The sequence below is a fragment of the Heptranchias perlo genome, chromosome 23 (assembly GCF_035084215.1).
Source record: "Heptranchias perlo isolate sHepPer1 chromosome 23, sHepPer1.hap1, whole genome shotgun sequence".
Taxonomy (NCBI): Eukaryota; Metazoa; Chordata; class Chondrichthyes; order Hexanchiformes; family Hexanchidae; genus Heptranchias; species Heptranchias perlo.
This window is the reverse complement of record NC_090347.1, coordinates 33,983,159-34,004,688: the sequence shown is the minus strand read 5'-3', so window position 1 is coordinate 34,004,688 and position 21,530 is coordinate 33,983,159. Positions and strand designations below refer to the sequence as shown.

The window sequence follows — 21,530 nt, the reverse complement described above, 5'->3', positions numbered from 1 at the left end:
CAGACTTCCGGGTTCCCCACTGACGCGTCCGGGTGCGCGCTGGCCTCATGAATTTGGAAGTCCCACCAGCAATTAAAGCCGGCAGGATGATACTTAAGAGAGTTATTTCGAGAGTTGAAGTACTTGAAGTACTTTATTGTGTGCACATTGAGGCAGGGGTCCGATTTTCAAACATCCTCAGCGTGTTTCCCGTGCTGTGGAAACACTCCATACTCTACCTGATGTGTTTCAGCCAGCAGCCAGTTGGACATTCAAATGCTTGTTTGACAGATGGGGAAAAAAGTTGAGTTATTGTAGCAGGACACTCAATTCTTTCAGACAAATTTATGGCTGGGAGATCTTTATGTTTTCACTGAAAATTCTTAGTTTCCACTCAAAATTCTTCTGTTCACACATATTTACCAACTTTTCGGACCCCCTCAAACTGACACTATCAGAATGGGGGGAGGGCGCCACCTCCTCCTTCTCCTCCTCAATATGGATGGCAGATGTGGATGGGGCCTCCTCAAGCGGCACCCCTCTCTGTTGTGTCATTTTGTGCAGTACACAACACATGGCTATAATGCATCCTACTCTGTCTGTTGTGTATTGAAGCGCTCCCCCAGAACGATCACCTGGCTGCTCGTGAGGCCAGGGAGTCACTTATATGTGAACGGTTCTCCTAACATCAGAAAGTGTGAAGAATCCAGTCCTCGCACCACCTGGAAAGAGCAGCGCCAACACTGGCCCCCCCACCCCTCCCAGCACAAAACAGTCCTGCAACTACACATACACCCACTGTAAAGTGCATTCACCACTACATCTGGGGACGAGCAACATCACCAGCCTCGCCATGGCATGCACTTCCTCCACTTGGAGCTCCACATCACAGTGCTGTGCCACAGGGACCTGCAGAAGAGGACAGAGGGCAACAACAAAGACAGCGACCTCGCAGGAGGCGCTACCCTCATCACAGGGTCTACAGACTGAGGCTCAGCTTCCTGGACCTCTCTGAGGGGCAGTGCATACGGAGGCTCAGAGTGAGTCGCCAGGTAGTCGCAGACATCTGCAGCCTCCTTCATGCCGAGCTGTTCCCGGCTGGGTTGAGTGGCATCTCATTACCCGTCGCAGTTGAAGTCACCACTGCCCTCAACCTCTTCGCCTCCGGATCATTCCAGGATGCCAATGGGGACATCGCTGGGGTCTCTCAATCGTCTGCACACAAGTGCATAAGGCAGGTCAGCGACGGCTTGTTTTGCAGAGCCTTGCAGTACGTCAACTTCTCCATGGACAATCTCAGCCAGACGGAGAGGGCAGCGGGATTCCACTCTGTGGCTGGCTTCCCACGGGTGCAGGGTGCAATCGATTGCATCCATATAGCAATCAGAGCACCTCCACAAGAGCCAGGACTGTTCATCAACAGAAAGGGCTATCACTCCATCAACGCTCAGCTCGTTTGCGACCACCGCAAAAGATTCCTTCACATGTACGCCAGATTCCCTGGCAGCTGCCACGATTCCTTCATACTGAGGGAATCCAACATCCCAGGCCTCTTCCATGCACCGAACGCCCTTAAGAGCTTGCTCCTCGGGGACAAGGGATACCCCCTGCACACGTGGCTCATGACACCTCTGAGGAACCCCGTCACTGTCACAGCCACATCGCCACCAGGTCTACAATCGAGCTTGCTATGGGCTGCTCAAGATTTAGGTGCCTTGATCGTTCTGGGGGAGTGCTTCAATACACACTAAATAGAGTGGGACGCATTATAGTAGTGTGTTGTGTCCTGCACAACATGGCACAACAGAGAGGGGTGCCACTTGAGAAGGCCCCATCCACAACTGCCATCCACATTGAGGAGGAGGAGACAGAGAAGGAGGAGGAGGAGGAGGACGAACCCAATGGCCAAAGCAGCAGCTAACCTGGCTGCTCGTGAGGCCAAGGAGTCACTGATCTGTGAACGGTTCTCCTGACATCAGAAAGTGTGAAGAGTCCAGTCCTCACACCACCTGGAAAGAGCAGCGCCCACACCAGGCCGCCCACCCCTCCCTGCACAAAACAGTCCCACAGCTACTCATACACCCACTGTAAAGTGACCCAATGGGTGGCATCAAGTGTTGCCGTTCTTCGTGAAGCTCATGAAAGGGCCCTATCACAAAAGCCAGCCAAGAAAGGGCAAGATGTGGCAGTGGTGGTGAGAATGATAACATTTAATGTGACTTTAACAAAAAAACAAATATAAATGAAAAACTTGACCATCTGTCAGACACCCTTGTGCATACCCTTCGTGCTCACAAATCCTTAGGCTTCCTCTTCCTACTGCTTCTACGTGGTGCATCCCCTGTGGCTGCAGCAGAGGTAGTGGCAGATTGCTCATGTTCATGCCCTGACTGCTTAAATGCTTTCAGCCTACACCCTCTCGGTTTTGGAGCCCATGAGGGCCCCTCCAAAGACTGCTCCAACTGCACGAGCAGACTCAGCCACCTGGAGAGGAGGCAGCATTGCGGGTGCTGGTTGAGAGGGGGGCAATGGGTGAGAGGTGAGAGCATTTTGAGTGGCGTCCCCACTTCCAAGTCCCCTTTTGCCATCATCCCTCTTCTGGACCAGGCCCACATCACTCCTACCGCCCTGCAGGAGTACAGTTTGGAGGACATGTATGATGCCTTGGAAGCCCAGTTGTAAAGTTTCTGTCTGCTTGTTTAAGGCGGCAGAATGTTGTTCACCCTGAGTCTGAACGACCGTTGTTAGGGCCTGAATGGACTCGTTTGTGAGCCGTGCTTGAAGCTCAATGGAGGTTAGCCTTCTCTCCATTGCAGACATTCCTGCACTTACCTGCGACACTATCTCAGAGATTCCCTAACGTACCTGTGCTACCATTCCACTCATGCAGGAGTTGGATTCCTCCGTCCTCTGCGCTATTGTGGAGAATGTGCGTGGCACCTGTTCCAGTACCTTGCAAATATGTTGCTGTCCATCGATCATTCTCCTTTTAAAGGCTGGCCCCTGGGGCTCAGTATCTGCATCCAGCTGAGCAGAGCCTGGAGAGGAGTGCTCCCACCGACTCGGACTCTCCACAGCTGCCCCTGCCACCAGAGTCTTCTCGTGCTCACTTGTGTGTGGTGACTCACCAGGTACTATCCCAACTAACTGAGTACAAGGACCCACCGAGGTGTGAGTATCTGTGCTGGTGAATGGCTCACTAAGATGTGACGGTGCCCTTCAGAGGCCGGCAGGTCCTCTGAGGAGTCGCCCTCTGCCGTTACTGCGGTCGCTGAAGGGCCTGTAAGAGAACAGAAGGCAATATTAAGCATCATCACAGATGTGTCATGTTGCAATGAGCATACTGAGGTGTTCAACATGGCAAGCATTGTTAACATCAATTCATATTGTTACATGTGTCACCAGACGTTTGTGGGGTGCCAGTCACGGTGGCCCGGCAGACAGGCACTCGAGGGTGCGGCTGATCTCCAGCGCCTCCTGCTCTGCGTCTGTGAGGACCACTACTTGTTGTGGCCCCCCTCCAGTCCTCGCTCTGTTGCGTGTATTCTGCACTCTCTTCTCCTAGAAGGGGACAAAGAACAGACGTGTGAGTGAGTGATGGTGAAGTGGCCAAATGATGAATGCATTGCTTTGGGTGAGGCTGACTGTGAAAAAGGTGCATCATAGGGTGAGTATGAGACAGAGACATCACATTGGATGAGGATTGGGTTGAGTGGTAATGGTGGGGTGAGTAATGGGGAGGTAAGGAAGTGCTGAGGAAGTTCAGGTAAGTTGAGGATGAGCCTTAAGTGGGTGTGAGGAGTGATGTGATAGAGTAGTCTTGGCAGTGCAGAATGAGTTGGGGGGTGGAGTGGTGATGTGGAACATGGAATGTAGGAGAATCAATAAATGTACTCACTTTTGCTGACCTAGTTAGGTCATTGAAACGCTTCCTGCACTGGATCCAGGTGCGGGAGGATTTGCTGCTGCTGGTGGCCTCCTCTGCCACCTCGAGCCAGGCCTTCTTGGTGGCAGAGGCAGGGCGCTTCCTCCCATCCACGGGGTAAAAGACTTTGCTCCTCCTCCTCACCCTGTCCAGTAGCTGCTGTAGTGAGGCATCGCTAAATCTCGGAGCAGCCTTGCCCTTGTGCTGCTCCATATTGTGTGTTTTCTGGTCTTTACTGCAGCAAAAGCCTTTGGAGCAATGGCCCTTTAAATAGAGCCGCTCCAACTGACAGCCTGTCATGCGGGTGTGCAGTCCGCCCACTGCGCAGCTTTCGGACAGCAAACCTGGAAGCCACGTTATGTGGCACCAATTCACTTGCGATCACGTGTGAAATGGACGTATTTTATTAGTCGGGTTACCCACATGCTCATTCACCCCCCCGCTGCCATCCCTCCTCCATTCTAAAATTGGGGCCCATGTCTTTGTTGCACTCATGCAAAATACTTAAAGAAAGTTTAAATTATAGAAATAAGCCTAAAATCCCTTGAAAGATCCAGTTAGCTTTTCTAAATATTTCTATCACTGACAATGCAATTTGAAAGGTAAGGGTAGGATCAACTGCCATATTTAAGTTTTCAAAATTCTAATTCTCCTGACTGAGTTGGCAACTGACCACTGATAAATTAAGACAGCATCTCCAACTGTGCAATTACATCTGCAATAGTTATTAAGGAGGCATGTAACAAATATGCAAAGAAACATTTACAAAGTTTAGAAAGCTACATACATTTAAAAACAAATTGCGGTTCAATTTTCCTTCTTTTCCTCATGTTCTGGGTTGTAGTGTGCAAAAGGATTGTGTGGAAGGGTGAATGTCAGAAAGGATGAACAGTTAAAAGATAAATAATAAATTAAAATAAAGGCAGTAATAGCAAAATACACTGGAAGGAAAAGCAAAACAACACAAAAAAAGTAATAGCAACTTTGCACATTTTGGATTTGAATTGGGATTCTTATATTGTAGGCATGGGAATCCACACACACATGTGAAAATTTCGTATTATCAAACTTCCTGCAGTTGAAAGCCTTGCTCTTACTTTTTAAAAGCCTCAGTTGTATAGTCCAGCTCCACTAAAAGCTATTTGGGGGATATTACAAAGCCTGAACTGAGCTTCATCAGTGACACACCTAATGCTGCCAATGTGAAAGGTGTGTTGTTTACAACAGACTTGTAACACAGGTATGAAAACGGTTGTTTTGCTTTCTTTCCAGTTCATTTTTCTATTCCTACCTTTATTCTAATTTAATGTCTGTTTCATTTTTTAGCTGTTCATTCCTTTCTGACATTTGTTCTTCTACACTCCTTTTTGCCCAACTCAATGTGCAGAGTGTGGGGAAAGCTGTTAGTACCAGTGTTCTCCACAGAAGGGGTATGAGAAGGTGAGAAGCAATGGGCGCATCAGAGTCATCAATTTGATTGACTGGAGAAGACTTTAGAAAGCACACTTTTTGAAAACCTCCTTCTGAACCTCCCAGACAGGCCAGTGGGCTTCTAAACAAGTAGCCCAAACTTAAAAAAACTTGTTTCCTCTGTAACATTCTTATGATAAGATTATGCTCTCAGAAGGTTTGAGAAGCAACATTCCTTGAGAGATCCAAGCAGCAAAGGGCTGGAAAATGGGAGCATTGACATGCTGCCCAGTGATGCATTTCTAAGACCTCTGACCGTGCAATTGGAGTATGCTATAAATCCCTGGCAATTTCATATCTTGACTGTTTGAGAGTCATTTCCAGCTGAAAACTTTTGCAACAAAACTGTGAGCTGCAAATGGTCTTTTGACCTTGCAAAAATTTTGAAAATTGTCTTCCATTTGCCAAACTTAGCACATGTATCTGGACTTTTCAGCTACATGGAGATATCCATTAGATCAGATGACTTTACTTAAATGTTCAGACACGTGAAACCAATAACAGTTTATTAGTCTCATGCCACAAAATACAATTGTTGGCATATTAATAATTGTGCCTGGAAAATCATCGTGCCCAATGCTAAGTGCACCAGATATCGCTATGAGGAACTGGAGCTGGAGCCAAGAAACTGTCACTTCCAGGTCAACAATCATTCAAGAAACAACACAGGACACCGTAATGATCATTGGTCCCACCTGGGGCATAATGTTAATTTACCAAACATAAAGAATGTGGAGACAACTTCACAGACAGAGTTGAGAGTAGCTCAAAATCCATTGGCTACAAATTTTACACAAGTCTTGTGAAATGCCTAGATGCCTAGATTTCTGGGCAATATACCAACAAATATAATTTGCGTACATATATATCAACTTATATATATAGTATATTACATAGTACACAAATATAATGTCCCCAGCTGGTGGATACCAATATCCTGGCTTGGATGCAAATGTTCAAATTCTGGCCTTTTTGGCAGCTTGCGTAATATTACTCTCCTTTTTAATATTTTGCACTAATTGGTCAGGATCCATCATGTAGTCACAATCTATGGAATTTATACAGAATAATACTCTACACAAGTGCTTTCTACGGTCAACTACAACAAAGATCTCGGAGGTTTGAAAAGCGGTTGAAAACTATAAATTAATGAACAATACCATAATTTTTTAATCGATAATCTTTGAAAGCAAACACCAAACAAACCTCATAAGATGAGTGAGACAATGTAAAATATTCCTCTACAATAAGACATTTTACCTGGTAGTTGATGATTGCATATGTGCATTAATGATATTGGCCCAGAATTTCTTGGGAAAATTATGGTGAGTTTAATGCGCACATCATGATTAGTGTGTAAATAACCCAGCAATTTGTGGAAAGGAAGAGATGCTCTGTGAGTTGCGAAGCACCGCAAATTGCTGGACGATTTGTGTCGCTCTGCCGTTAGTCTTGTGAAAACGGGAGCTCGCTGTCAACCTCCCCGTGAGTTTCAAGAAATTGCTGCATTTGCGCAGTAAATACGAATTAAACTCGCTGCAGAAAGCTAGCACTGGTACTTAACAACTTGAGAACCCTTCTAATAATGAGATTTATATTCCTGCAATGCCAATCAATATCTCAGGCCCAGAAAGGGAACAATTGAAACTGTGGAGTCTCATTCCTTCAGGTAGTAAATTGGTCGTAGAGGTTTTTAAAATTTAAAATTTACATTTTCTCTTACTTTTCCTTCCTGTCTTTTTTTTCTCTCTCTCTTAATCCAATCTTTCTTTCTCTCTCTTTATTTCTCTTTCTGTATCAAATTGACTCTAATTCACCCTATTTCCTTCTCCGTTGTTCCTCTGTTTTTTTCTCTATTCTTAAATTTAATTGGTTAAGGAGATATACTGTTAGTCCCGTCATTCATCAAGGTCACAGATGCCCTGTTGACCGTGCCATGCCATTATCAGCTTGCACTTCCAGCAATTTGCGGCGCATAAAATTTTCAAGTTGAAGGATTAGGATAAAAATCTAACAAACGGGGCATGCTGCGCGCAAGATGCCCCACTCCAGCACATTCTGGGTACATATATAAATATTTTATAGAGATATAGCTACCCACTTCCAGAATCTCTCTCATTTTATCAGTAAGGTTTTCAATTATACATTATTCACACATTTTTACATACAGTGAATTCCCATTATTTTCTATCTTCCCTTCTGCCTAAACAAAAGATTTGAAAACCCATCCATAGCCCTGAAATTCCATAGGGCGGCTCCACCAATCTCCTGCTGTAATTCTGGCAGAAGACTGGTGGAAAGTCCAGGGAGATGGCGTAAATGACTGTTTTCCACCATTGAAACAATTTCCCCGGGGGATAACCAGAGTTACGGCAGAAGAACCTCTCTGAAATTTCAGGGCCCATCTCCTTTTGATTCACCGTATCTTCTCTCCTACATGCTTCAGCCTGGGAGGTATCCTGTACTGCAGTCCTTGGCCCTTCACCTATGTTTCTCCTTCAGCCCTATAATCCTCCGAAATCCTCCAATTCTGGCCTCTTGCGCATCCCCGATTTTAATAGCTCCACCATTGGCGGCCATACCTTCAGCTGCCTAGGCCCTAAGCTCTGGAATTCCCTCCCTAAGCCTCTCTGCCTCTCTACCTCTCTTTCCTCCTTTAAGACGATCTTTAAAACCTAGCTCTTTGAACAAACTTTTGGTCATCTGTCTTAATATTTCCTTACGTGCCTCGGTATCAAATTTTGTTTGATAATTGCTGCTATGAAGCACCTTGGGGCGTTTTACTACATTAAAGGCACTATATAATTGCAAGTAGCTGTTGTTGTTTAGTCATTTAAAAGGATCACTTTCTGTTTGACAATCCAAAAAGTGAGCTCTGGCAGGCTTCATGAAGATCTTTCACAAAATCAGAAGATAAATACAAAGATGTACAGTCACTCAGCCCATTTTAGTTCCTACTTCCAGAAATACCCTACAGTCCTTCCTTATCTAATTGTTTCTAAATAATTCTAGGCGTTTCTCTTCCCTTACTTTACTGGGAAGTCCATTCCATGTGTTGATCACTACATGTGAAGAAGAACTTTCCCTACTTCAGTCCTAAATTTGTCTTTTACGAGTGTGAGCCCATGTCCCCTTGTCCTACTCTCACAATTTAGTTTGAAATAACTATCCAGATTTACCTTTGCCATTTTGTATATTATCCTACATGCATCTATAAGGTCATTTTTCAGTTGCCTCCAATCAAGCCCAAATTGTTCCAATCTTTCCTCATAGGTCAGATCTCAGTCACTAAGGGTCAGTCTTGTGGTTCTTCTCCAAACTGCCTACAGTGTTTGAATGTTTCCTTTTTTTTGGTAACCAGAACTGGACACAGTTACTCATGGTGTGGTTTGACCAGAGCACTGTAGAGTTTTGAGCATGACTTTTCCTGACTTGTGCTCTACTGTTTCAGCATTCTATTCGCTTTATCTCCTCAGAGAAACATGAATGAGAAAAACTTCACAATAAAATCCTATAAAATAAGCTAGTCAGGCCTGTGGTCACTTTTACTGTAACTTAACAGAAATTCTGCACACACTGCCATCAGAACGACTGGACAAGTATCTGATAATGAAGTGTATATTTTTGTGTGGAGATTCTGGTTCAACAATAAAAAGTGGCATCTTTTTTCATTCATTCTCAAGATGGCTGCGACACTGGCAAGGTTGCGTTTATTGGTCATCCCTAGCTGCCCTGATAACTGAATGGCTTGCTCAGCCGCTTCAGAGGACATTACGAGTCGACCACATAGTGTGGACTAGAGTCATGTGTAGGCCAGATCAGGCATGTTCCCTTCATTAGTGAACCAGTTGGGTTTTTATGACAACCTGGCAACTTTTACGCCAATTTCTTCTGGCATTGGCCAAAAATTACCAGACGCGTTGGATTCAATTCCACAACTTGTCATGGTGCAATGTGAACTCTCAACCTCTAGGCTGCTAGACTAGTACCATTACAATAACCGCCGCACTACCATACCTGTTTGAAAAAGCAACCTGGATACGGAAAAGAATTAAAAAGAACTGACAATAAGGCAATGGCCCAGTTAGAGGAGATCATGGATTTGTTTTAATGGAATTGTGCTGGCACACCAGTAAACTGTTAGACGAGAATAGTCAGCCAACATCCAAGAGCAACAAAAACCAAGCTCTCACACCTCCACGTCCAACCAGTGGGTGATCGCTGTTACGACCATACTCACTCCCAACCCACCTGTGTACTGTGGTGGTTCTTCTGCTCGACTACCTTGTAATGTTTTGCTGTAAAATGCCTGTGGTTTATGAATTGCTGCTCATGTGCAAAATGAAGAAATGAACAGTTTTTAAAAAGTGACAATACAATTGCAATTTACAGTACAGTCTCTGGAGACCTATTTATTCTTCCTCACGAGCTTATTATTCTGAAATCATGTGTCAGGATTCCAAAGAAATTATCTAATTAATTTATGAAAGATGTTGCACTTTTTAAAATAAAGAATTGCTGCAAAATGCACCACTCCACAGCCAAGAAAGAGGGCAGATGGCCTGGTACCAGTGGTGGCTGCCAGGAACTACATTTTGTTTTTATTCATTCATGGGATGAGGGCGTCACTGGCCAGTCCAGCATTTAATGCACATCCCTAATTGCCCTTGAGAAGATGGTGGTGAGCCGCCTTCTTGAACCGTTGCAGTCCGTGTGGTGAAGGTACTCCCACAGTGCTGTTGGGTACAGAGTTCCAGGATTTTAACCCAGCGACGATGAAGGAACGGCAATATATTTCCAAGTCAGGATGGTGCGTGACTTGGAGGGGAATGTGCAGGTGGTGGTGTTCCCATGCACCTGCTGTCCTTGTCCTTCTAGGTAGTAGAGGTTGCGGGTTTGCGAGGTACTGTCGAAGAAGCCTTGGCGAGTTGCTGCAGTACATACTGCAGCCACGGTGCGTCGGTGGTGGAGGGAATGAATGCTTAAGGTGGTGGATGGGTGTTGAGCTTCTTGAGTGTTGTTGGAGCTGTACTCATCCAGGCAAGTGGAGAGTATTCCATCACACTCCTGACTTGTGCCTTATAGATGCGGGAAAGGCTTTAGGGAGTCAGGAGGTGAGTCACAGAATACCTAGCCTCTGACCTACTCCTGTAGCATTGTCGACGACACCCTCCATCAATTTGCTGATGATTGAGAGTAGACTGATGTGGGTGGGGGGGGGGTGTAATTGGCCGGATTGGATTGGTCCTGCTTTTTGTGGACAGAACATACCTTGGCAATTTTCCACATTGTCAGGTAGATGCCAGTGTTGTAGCTGTACTGTAACAGCTTGGCTAGAGGCGCGGCTAGTTCTGGAGCACAAGACTTCAGCACTACAGCCGGGACGTTGTCAGTGCCCATAGCCTTTGCTGTATCCAGTGCACTCAGCCGTTTCTTGATATTACGTGAGTAAATCAAATTGGCTGAAGACTGGCTTCTGTGATGGTGGGGATTTCGGAAGGAGGCCAAGATGGTTCATCCACTCGCCAGTTCTGGCTGAAGGTGGTTGCAAACGCTTCAGCACTGTCTTTTGCTTTTGATGCCAACATGGGTTCGCCTGTCGTTTCAATTTGGCCTCCCTCTCTGAAAGTGACTCCATTTTGCTCAGCTTCTCTCTCCCAATGGTGGAGTTAGGACTGGGAACTCAACATGTGGACTGTTATAGGGAACAACCTGCTGCGGCTGTGTCGCCTGCAAAATTCCCTTTCAAAGAATATGTGACACCTTCAGGTTTTAAAACAGCAATTCAAATTAATTCTCTTACTTCTTTAGCCTTCATATGGAAGGTGCAAGAACTTTCTTTTCATGTATTCAAATGAGGAACGAAAAGCAAATCTATAGTCTAATTTTTTTAGGCTTTTTTCCTTAACTTGCGAATGGCGTTGATGTTGAATGTGATGCCTCTTTGTTTAAAGGATAAATCATACGAACTAGGATTTACCGACTCATTTTCCCATTGTTATTTTTTTTCAACAGCATTGTATTACTGACTTATTTAAAAAATGATCCTTTTCCTCTTGGACACACCTGGAGCCCTGTCATCTGCTGGGCAGCACTTTTGTCAATGTTTAAATAACACTGAGATGAGTGGATGAAGTGCAAAATAAATACAATCCTGAACACCATGGCAAATCAGATAGCCTCTCCACTTTCACCTATTTGGCTTCTAAATTGGCATTTCTGCTGCCGATACTGCCAGAACACCACTAACCATCTGAACATTTTAAGGTGTGGTTATATTACAGGTACTGGTCTCAAACTTGCTTAGAGCAACACAGGTTCAAAAGACCCAAGTTATAGTGCCAGCTCTGCATCACCTCCTGATCATGAAAAATGGAGCAGATGAGCAGGGTTCTGCTCATGGCCATCCAAATGTTAATTAACTTTTGATGTTAATAGAGAACCAAAGGGATAATTGGCTCTTTGCTTTTCATTTTATTTTTGGTGTTATCAAAGACAGTCAGTTAGAAGCCTGGGAACTTATGAACTTTGCTTAGCCGTGGTTGCGGTTACAATTACATTCGTTGTTTAAACTCGATCTGAGCAACTTCACACCCAAGTTACACTACACAGTTTGCGACAATGCAAAACCAACACCCCCTTGCATCAAATGTGTAACACAACTAACTAGCTTATTAGCTTGGCAGTGGTGCAAAAGGCACCCAACAGTTAGCAGATGGACTTGCTGCCAACAGAAAAATATCTCAGTCCACCTCTTCAGGAAAAGCAGTAGCAACCTACCTGTATTGTAGTGGTTGCTAGAGGTGACGACGACTCTGTGAACTTTGGTTCTGATGGCGAACTCTCTGATCCCTGGGATTCCTGACTTCTGGGTTGCTCTGGAGACAGAGCATCATTGCTGCTGTCTTCCTCAAAGGAAAATGTATCGGGGGCTTTAGGGAAATTAACTTGGCCAACTGTTGACAAAAGGAAAACCACAATGTAAGCAACTCATCCACTAAAATGTCAGGAATAAGCAGGCAGGGTTTGGCTTTTGACACTTGTATTTTCTTTAGGTTTCTAATAATCCAAACGATGGCTTCTGAGGCCAATATAATTGATATACTCTGAAATATGAACTTAAATGTGCCTCTGAATTCCATTGATACTGAAGCCAAACACCGTATCAAAACAGAAAGACCAATTCTAAATGGTTGCTCAAGACAATTGTTAAAAGAACAGTTCCCTTCTTATTTGTGCTTTCCAATTATTATATAAAAAAAGATACCTAGAAACAGTGTCAAGGCAGTAACATCATAATCATTATGGTTTAAAATATATGTACTGTACATTGTGAAACTACAAAGCTAGAAGACTACCTTCAGGAAGTTCTATATCTTCAACAGTTCCTAATCTTCATTGGTGATCAGAGTGAGGGGGTACAAGGTAAGTACAGATTTCCAAATTGTATAACATTGAGGGAGGGAAGCTGACTGTGCTTATTAGCTCTAGAAAGGAAGTTTTCATTTTCTGGTATTGTTTTGCTCAGTGAAGGGGCTATCCACTAAGGAATTCAGAAGAACTTCTTTACTCAGAGAGTGATTAGAATGTGGAACTTGCTACCACATGGAGTTGTTAAGGTGAAGGCATAGATGCATTTAAGGGGAAGCTAGATAAGTACATGAGAGAGAAAGGAATAGAAGGATATGGTAATAGGGTGAGATGCAGTAAAGTGGGAGGAGGATTGTGTGGAGCAACAATACCGGCATAGACCTGTTGGGATAAATGGGCTATTTCTGTGCTGTACATTCAATGTCTTTTGTAATTCGATGTAATTTTGATGCTGGTAGTGACTCCCATTGTATTCAGAGTGTGGGTTATTTCGATACTGGCAGTGACTCCCGGTGTATTCAGTGTGTGGCTATTTCGATACTGGCAGTGACTCCCGGTGTATTCAGTGTGTGGCTATTTTGACACTGGTAGTGACTCCTGGTGTATTCAGTGTGTGGCTATTTCGATACTGGCAGTGACTCCCGGTCTGTTCAGTGTGTGAGTTATTTTGATACTGACACTAACTCCCAGTATGTTCCGTGTCTCCGATACGTGATAAGATTTATACCCCATAATAATAGGAACATAGGAACAGGAGTAGGCCATTCAGCCCCTGGTGCCTGCTCCGCCATTTGATAAGATCATGGCTGATCTGTGATCTAACTCCATCTTTAGCAATTGAGCTAGTATCAATTGCCGTTTGCGGAAGAGAGTTCCAAACTTCTACAACCCTCTGTGTGTAGAAATGTTTTCTAATCTCGCTCCTGAAAGGTCTGGCTCTAATTTTTAGACTGTGCCCCCTACTCCTAAAATCCCCAACCAGCGGAAATAGTTTCTCTCTATCCACCCTATCAGTTCCCCTTAATATCTTATAAACTTCGATCAGATCACCCCTTAACCTTCGAAACTCGAGAGAATACAACCCCAATTTGTGTAATCTCTCCTCGTAACTTAACCCTTGAAGTCCGGGTATCATTCCAGTAAACCTACGCTGCACTCCCTCCCAGGCCAGTATGTCCTTCCGAAGGTGCGGTGCCCAGAACTGCTCACAGTACTCCAGGTGCGGTCTAACCAGGGTTTTGTATAGCTGCAGCATAACTTCTGCCCCCTTGTACTTGCAGTTTATTGAGAAATTATTTACAATTGATTCAACAACCAGTATACATTTTAATTGGAAAACTTCAGTTTTTAACCCTTTCATCAGCAATACCTCACACATTTTAGGACAAACGCAGTCCCGGGTTGGCATTAACCTGTATTTGGGATCGCAAAGCTGCTTTCCATCTCTTGACTGCAACACTTTGCTGCTGTGTAGCATTTTTTGGAAAATGAACACGGGCAATTTATTTCATTGAAGACACTCAGAGTTATTTCGAGAAGTCAGCCAATAATGAGCAAAAGCATACTTGAGACATGCTTTCGTACTAGTCCAAAGTAAATTCCCCACGCACCCTTTGTTCACTTGCTTGGATTAAGATGGTGTACAGTGAGCAGCATCAGCTTCTTCACTCTATGTAATGTGGAGGATCGCTCACAGAACCTGATGTCAAAAAACACATCACTCTGAGCTTGGGGCATTGCACACTGTTCCGGCAGTCACACAAGTATTCCAAGTGGCCTACGGGACCACATTGGGCAATACTGGGAGTTTTTTTTTGGAAAACACAAATACAAACGAATGTGCTAACAAAACTGTTCTTTTACAATAACTTATAACAGATTTGGAACCAAAACAATACTCCTGTGCACAGTAAGAAAGTTCAAATCGAAACAGAAAATTGCAATTATAAGTTGTTATTTATATGCATGAAAATCTGATATTAACAAATTTTGTTCCTAGGTCAGTAATGTTTAGCGACTTCTTTTCTTCCACATCTGATTTTAAGTAATTTCTCCGTCTATTCTCTATTTAGGACTTGTTTGGTACATACCCGTTAGTCGGGACTCTGTTAATGGGAACATTTATTTAAAAGAATCTATTCCTCCAACACTTGTTCATTGAACGATGTTTGCTTAAAAGGGTCTATAAAGAGAATGTTCCGTGAACCACGAGGCTACATCCTTTAAGAGACTTTTATTGGAGGCGGATTTCACTGTATTTTGTGGACCAATTTTTGTTTTAGAAAATTAAATCCATTATAAAATGAAAGAAACGCCAAACTCATAAGGTAACCGATACACGTTTTCATAACAGAGAGTTTTTAAAGCTTTCTAAAATATCTTGAATCTTTGTGGAGATCAAGGAATGCAAACTGCTGTAATGCGACATCATCATTTTTAAGATAGATATATACAAAAGTGAACTCTTCAAATGATTCATACTAAGTGTCATTCATTCGTCCAGACAGCAGAGAAAAGTCATGTCTGTGTAGAGTTGACAAAATGTGGTTACTACAGACAGAACGTAATGTTCTTGTGGCAAAGACTGAATCATAAAGTGAAGTAATGACACAGCTTCCTTTAGCTATTCTCTGTTATTATCAAAGTGCACAAATTGCTAGGAAGTTTTCCAGGATTAGGGGATCACACTGACAACAGCTCTTGACCCCGGAGGTCTCCTGATAACTGAAGTGTTGAGAAATAGGACTATCTTGACAAAGTCAAATGAAGCTGCTGATGGCAGAACACTCGGTAATGGAATGGATACTGTAACCTGCCATGTGATCTGCCAAATAGCAATCCTGGCATTTATCATTCAGTCACATGCTTAGTTAGATACAGCAAAGGGAAAGCAACAGCACTTCATGGAAGGTAGGAGAGAATGTTTTACATCTGCCACCTATCCATCCGGCCGGTGTCTAGCTGCACATTGTGACCTAAATGACATCTGACAGCTAATCATCTTATTGTCTCACCTTGTACCATCCACAGATCTTCAGATAGTAGCAAATTCTGACACAGCCGTTGTTGCAATAGTAACAACTTTATTTGCTTTTTTTGATGTTGATATTATATTAAAGTAACCAGCAGCCATTTACAACTAGCAAAAAGATTTCTTGAGTGAAATAAAAAGGTAGGTTGTTATCTCAGTAAAGTGAGATAACAACCTCCCTTTTCACGAGCTTTGTAAAAACAAGTGTAATTTTAAAACTCTACGGCACCTCTGGTCAGTTGTACCCAATTTTAAATCCTTTTTTAGAACAAAGTATTTAAAAAATAAATTTGCAACAGGGCCTGGATGGTGCAGTGTGTTAGACAATCTTTTGCTGATAGGATCTTGATTCAAATCTAACCCAGACTAATGGATGAACTGTCTAGTAGTAGGGTTGCCAACCCTCCAGGATTGTCCTAGAGTCTCCAGGAATTAAGGATTGATCTTCTGATCATTGCTGCGAGCAACCTGGGAGAAGAGTAATAGAGGCATTATAAAAGATTGTTTTAAAAAATTTTCTTTGAACACATTCGTTTATTAGTTATAAGAATATTGTAAATGGGATAAAGGGCTGTTTGACTGGGCAGAGGCGGAAGACCATGTGATGAAACCTTCAAGAATACATCCAACTATAGTTGGCAACCCTATCTAGTGACTGAAAGAATCCTACGTGGAATGAGCTTGGGCAGTCTCAGTCCAGTTCCTAGCAGACATGGGCACAAACTTGACTCTGGTTTGGTTCTTATCACCACTAAATTGGCAATCTCCCTTCGTGTCCATAGGATGGACGGTGTGGGAAATTGAAATTTGTCACACTAGTGCAGAAGGGGGCGCTCTTCTGAGGTTGTGTCCGAGACATGTCGTTGAGGCACAGTAGAAGGAGCTGACCTAGGAGTCCTTGGGAACGACAGCAGATGTCTGAAATGGGAGTAGTCCATTCTCCATCACTAACGTCCCTTGACTATATGAGCACAAGGTTAATATTTAAAAAAAACTTTGGAAATAAAGTTCAGACTGCTGCAAATGCTTCAATTCAGCTTGTTGCCTGGCAGCAGGCACTGTGGAGGAGTGCAGGATTTTCTTGGCTTTTCTAGGAATTGTGCTTGTCTAAAGCCCCCTCCCCCCCAAGCTGATTCCAGTAGTCTTTAAATAAACTGAAGTACGTTACCCCAATGCACAAGGGTATGGTCTGTGCCTGTAACTCCCAAAATCACCTCACTCCAATGACAGAAAGGAAACAGCATGGCAGGTGCTCTGCATGGCTTGGCCTTACAAACGTGTCGACACGTATGCAGCAGGTTTGTCACTGTCACTCTCATTTAAAGATGTCCTTTCACATGATTTATATGGACTGCTGCATTACACTTTACAGAAAAGATCAGCAAGAGAGAGACAGCAGTATTTGTGGACTGATAACATAAAACAGAGAGCTCTCATTACAGACATCGACATCTAGAGGCATGCAGGCATACTTTAAGAGGCAAAAGGTCAAAGCTGTTAACTGTAAGAAAGCTGCGAGGCTCACCTCCTGGCTTCTCCAGTAATATTCCAGCAGCTACGCCAAGGCTTTTAATAATTAAATCTTTACGGGAGGATCTTTCACTTTAACATCGACCTTCCAGCTTCCTTAGTCTGATACTTTGACCCATTTTTACCCATTAATCCTCACTTTCCTATTGAGAACAAGCTTTCCACAGAAACTGGGGTCAATTATATCAGAATTGAGTTATGTGCATGAAAGGAATTTCCTTCTTTGCCCCCCAATTTCTTCTTCTCGAATCAAATTTCTGATTTTTTTTTCTGAAGTATGGTCTATGGGCGTGGGCAGCTCTCTGGTGCCTCTCTTAAGTGTAAGTTTAGGAAGTGAATGTTGGTGAGCTATTTGAACATGGGGACCTTCACATCCGAGCTCAATCTGTCCTCATCCAACGTGCACACAAATACACTTTTCAGCAGGGATCACTGGATTGGTGATCATGAATGGCACTCTTTGCTGATGTTCCCTTCTATAGCCCAGGGAGATAACCCTGTAGAGAGCTAACGTATAACACATGAGGGATCAAACCTGAAAGTTTCCTTGATCTCTATGAGCCAATAGTACACCAGGGAATGTAATTACTCACTGAGTCATTAGGGGAGCTTCAGGGTTATGTTTTACTCAGTCTTTATGTCAGCCAACATAAGGCACTGACAATGATTGTTTATTATTTCATAACTCAAGTATTAATATCCCATCTTTAAAGTATTAAGAACACCCATTCAATGACTATCATTTAATGTGTGACTCAGTAAAAAGGACCCAAAGCAAATAAAATAAGTTAAAACATTTTGTTAAATCAAAAACTAAATAGGTTTGAAAATATCTCAATTGTCTATCGCTGCTCTTTCCAGAAACAATCATCTATATGATGTGAAGGTGATGGGTACCATACTTTTTGCCTATCTTCAGCTGAGCCAGTGTATGAACCTACTTCGTTTCAGGAGCCCATGAGTCTGTTGTAATCTCTAAACATAATGGATACGGCCTCTGTAAATTTCTCTGTGCTGGACTTTATCCCTCCAGGCTCTGTGCTGAAGGTGCTGACAAGGACCTGGGTATAAACAGCTTCTGATTCACCCTTCAGCTATGCACTAGATGTCAGCAGACAGCCAGCTCCACATCCATTTGCTACCTCAAATTACAGTTCAACTCAAACATCATTTCTTACAAACTTGGTAGTGAATGTGGACATTAGTTACGATTAAACTGTGCATATAGTTAGTCTTTTTCATTTTAGCTCAAGGACTAAGCTAGTGTAATTAATTCAGTCTTTTGATGATTCATTGTAATCACACTTCACATAAATTATATAGCAGATACTGAGATATAAATGGTTTCATTAGTCACTGCTAATGTAACTAATATTTTGAAGAGCTATCTAAAAGTGGTCTTTTCCATCTATCACTGTCTCCCTCCGCCACTTAAAGAAACAGAAACTTCAATCAAAGCAAAGTTGATCATCAATTGTACTTCTCAAAAGGTTACAACTAGCAATTTTCTATTCTCTTCAATGTCACATGTCAGTGCTATTTGATTTCCTCAAAGCCATCAAAATAGTCACCTTTGAAGACTACATAAGTATGTATTTATATTCATGACATGCATAAAAACATTTTTATGGCCCCTTATCTAAGTATCAGCCTTAGCACATCAAGAGTGCAGTTTAAAATGAGTGTACCATTCCATGTGCATAATAATGGAAGTGGGTCAGTATTAGGTTTGTGATGGTAAAGGGGAAAATGCAACTTCAAGAGGTTATGTAAAGGGTGATTCTCAGATCCTGTGCCCCCAGTGGGGAGCTGCACTCACAGGGAGAGCAGGTCTGATAATTGGGGCTACAATGCTTCTGCTCTAGCTCCAACTCGCACACCCTGCATGCACGATTTTCCTGATTGGAGTGCCAGATCACAGAATCACCCCTTGCATGTCCTCCTACGGCTACATTTTCCCCTTCTCCATTATATGCCTATTATTACGCACGTTGAATGGTAGATTCATTTTAAGCCACACTCTTAATGCTGATACTTTAACAAGGTGCCATAGCAATGTTTTTATGAATGTCATGAATATAAAGAATGTATTTCTTATGCAGTCTTCAAAAGTGACCATTTTGATGACTTCATCAAGGAAATCAACAATATGAACCTGAGAATACCACTGACACATGACACTGAAGAGAATAGAAAACTACTTTTGCTTAACAAATGAACCACTGCACAACCCAATGGCACAAGGCAGGTAACAGCATATGTAAAGCTAACCAACAAAGATTTGCACTTCTTAATTTTCAAAGAATTGAAACTTCAGGAGTAAGGAGCTCAGTGGACATAGCAGCTAAACTTTGTTGTATTTAAATGGAAATGCACTAGATACAATAAAAGATATAACAAATACTTCAAAGCAAAAGCCTACAAAATAAAGTAATGTGCAAAAGTGAACACTAAAGAAAAAGCTGCAGAAAAGATCTTCCATCCATATATCTGCACAATCGAACATGAACTAAATGCCACATCAAAACACACAACAGGAAAGCCACCAGTTAACAATACATCTTCAGCAACCCCAAAGACCAATCTACTCGAAAACAGGTTAATTGAGGGACTCAGGATGGAATTTTCCACGGCACTGGTGGAGCATCACATGTGGTGTGTGTCCTATCAGGGTGCACTGCCTGCAATCTTCCATCCTGAGTTCAACAGATGGGCAATTGCGGGCAATGGACCTGTGATTTTCCAATAAGCCACCTGCTGCGTGCAAGGCTCTACCAATAACATAGGATCACCGAAAACCTCGTCCTCTATGTGACGATTGGATGACAAATACATAACTAAAAATTAAGGCTGCATTTATATTGCCCCTAATGTCACTGCTGTAATACGGACTAGGTGCTTCTGGTGGCATGGAAACCCACTTCAAGAGGTATCTTCTTCTCACACTGCTGGTGACAAAATAAAATAGCCCGTTGGTGTGGGGAGGCTGCCATTTTGTTCTGGCTGCTGGTGGCTGACAGCTTGGCCCAGTCACACATCATAGCAATTCAATTCTGGCCTATACAGATCTTTCCCTGACATCAGGAAAGATCCCCAGGCAGATAATTTGGCACTGCACAAATGCAAACTGTTTATGTTGCTGTTCATGTTCTGAATTCTGCCCCATAATATATTTGGGAAAAATTTAGAAAAACCAGCACCCTTAACCCATTGTACGTCCATTTCTGGTGGAAGCGGTCTTGCATTATAAACAGGATATAGGAAGATTTACACTGGTGCACCAGCCAAGTCATCAACATCCCGAGCTCAGGAGCTGCAAGTCCTCAATTCCCCAAGCGTGTGAAAGAAACAGAACATGAGATGTAACTTGAGAATGCAATCCTGCTAAAATAAGAATAAGGGAAAGCACTGCACAGCTGCCTCAAATCACACACCTGTAACAATGTGTTGATCACTCTTTAAGGATGAACTTCCTGACATCAGTCCCACATTTGCCATATAATGGATTGAGCCCACGTTCCCTTGTCCCACTCTTGCAATTAAGTTTGAAATAATTTATTAGATTTACCTTTTCCATTTACTATCTTACAGTCCTCTATAAGGTCACCTCTTTGCCACCTCCTTTTCTGTCTTCGCTCAGGACTCAGTCCTCTGGTGCTAGCTATCAGTCTTGTGGCTACCCGGCCAGGCGTCAAAAATTTGTCTTGTGCCTTGGTGACTGGAGTCCATAATTGAAGAAGTTACAAAAGTTCTTTCTCATAAATGGAATAAACTAATCACTGAGTGCTCTCCAATATGTATTTTCTTTACAAAACTGTCATGAGGCAATTTTGAGATAATAAGGTAAATTTTAATTTAGGATTTTGTTGGACTGGTGATTACTGCAAGCAAGGAGGGCCCTATTTTGTTATTTTCCTTTCTTCTTCTGAATAACTAGGGCAGTAGATAGGGCTTTAAACTAATAAAGGGGCGGGGAGGGGGGAAGGAGGGTTTAGGTAAGGGTAAATTTATAAAGTCTAAAGAGAAAAGTCAAGGCTGTAGAGCAGAGAAGCGATTTGGGTAAAAACAAGCAGTGTGTGTTCGAAAGGTACAGAGAGTAATAGGGCATTAGTGACTAAGGTCACATCAGGGAAAAAACGTAAAAAGTTAAAATTAAAGGCTCTATATCTGAATGCATGAAGCATTCATGACAAGATAGATGATTTAATGGCACAAATAGAGATA

General features: G+C 42.9%; 1 protein-coding gene across 5 annotated transcripts in view; it reads right to left on the bottom strand.

The window, feature by feature from the left end:
- Nucleotides 1-21,530, bottom strand: part of LOC137341237 (myocardin-like) — a 635,026-nt gene that overhangs the window by 25,668 nt on the left and 587,828 nt on the right. For all 5 annotated transcript variants that reach the window (XM_068004310.1, XM_068004312.1, XM_068004313.1 and 2 more), the window contains one exon: nt 12,155-12,330. In XM_068004310.1, coding sequence (XP_067860411.1) covers nt 12,155-12,330 — 176 coding nt within the window. The remainder of the gene's footprint in view (nt 1-12,154; nt 12,331-21,530) is intronic.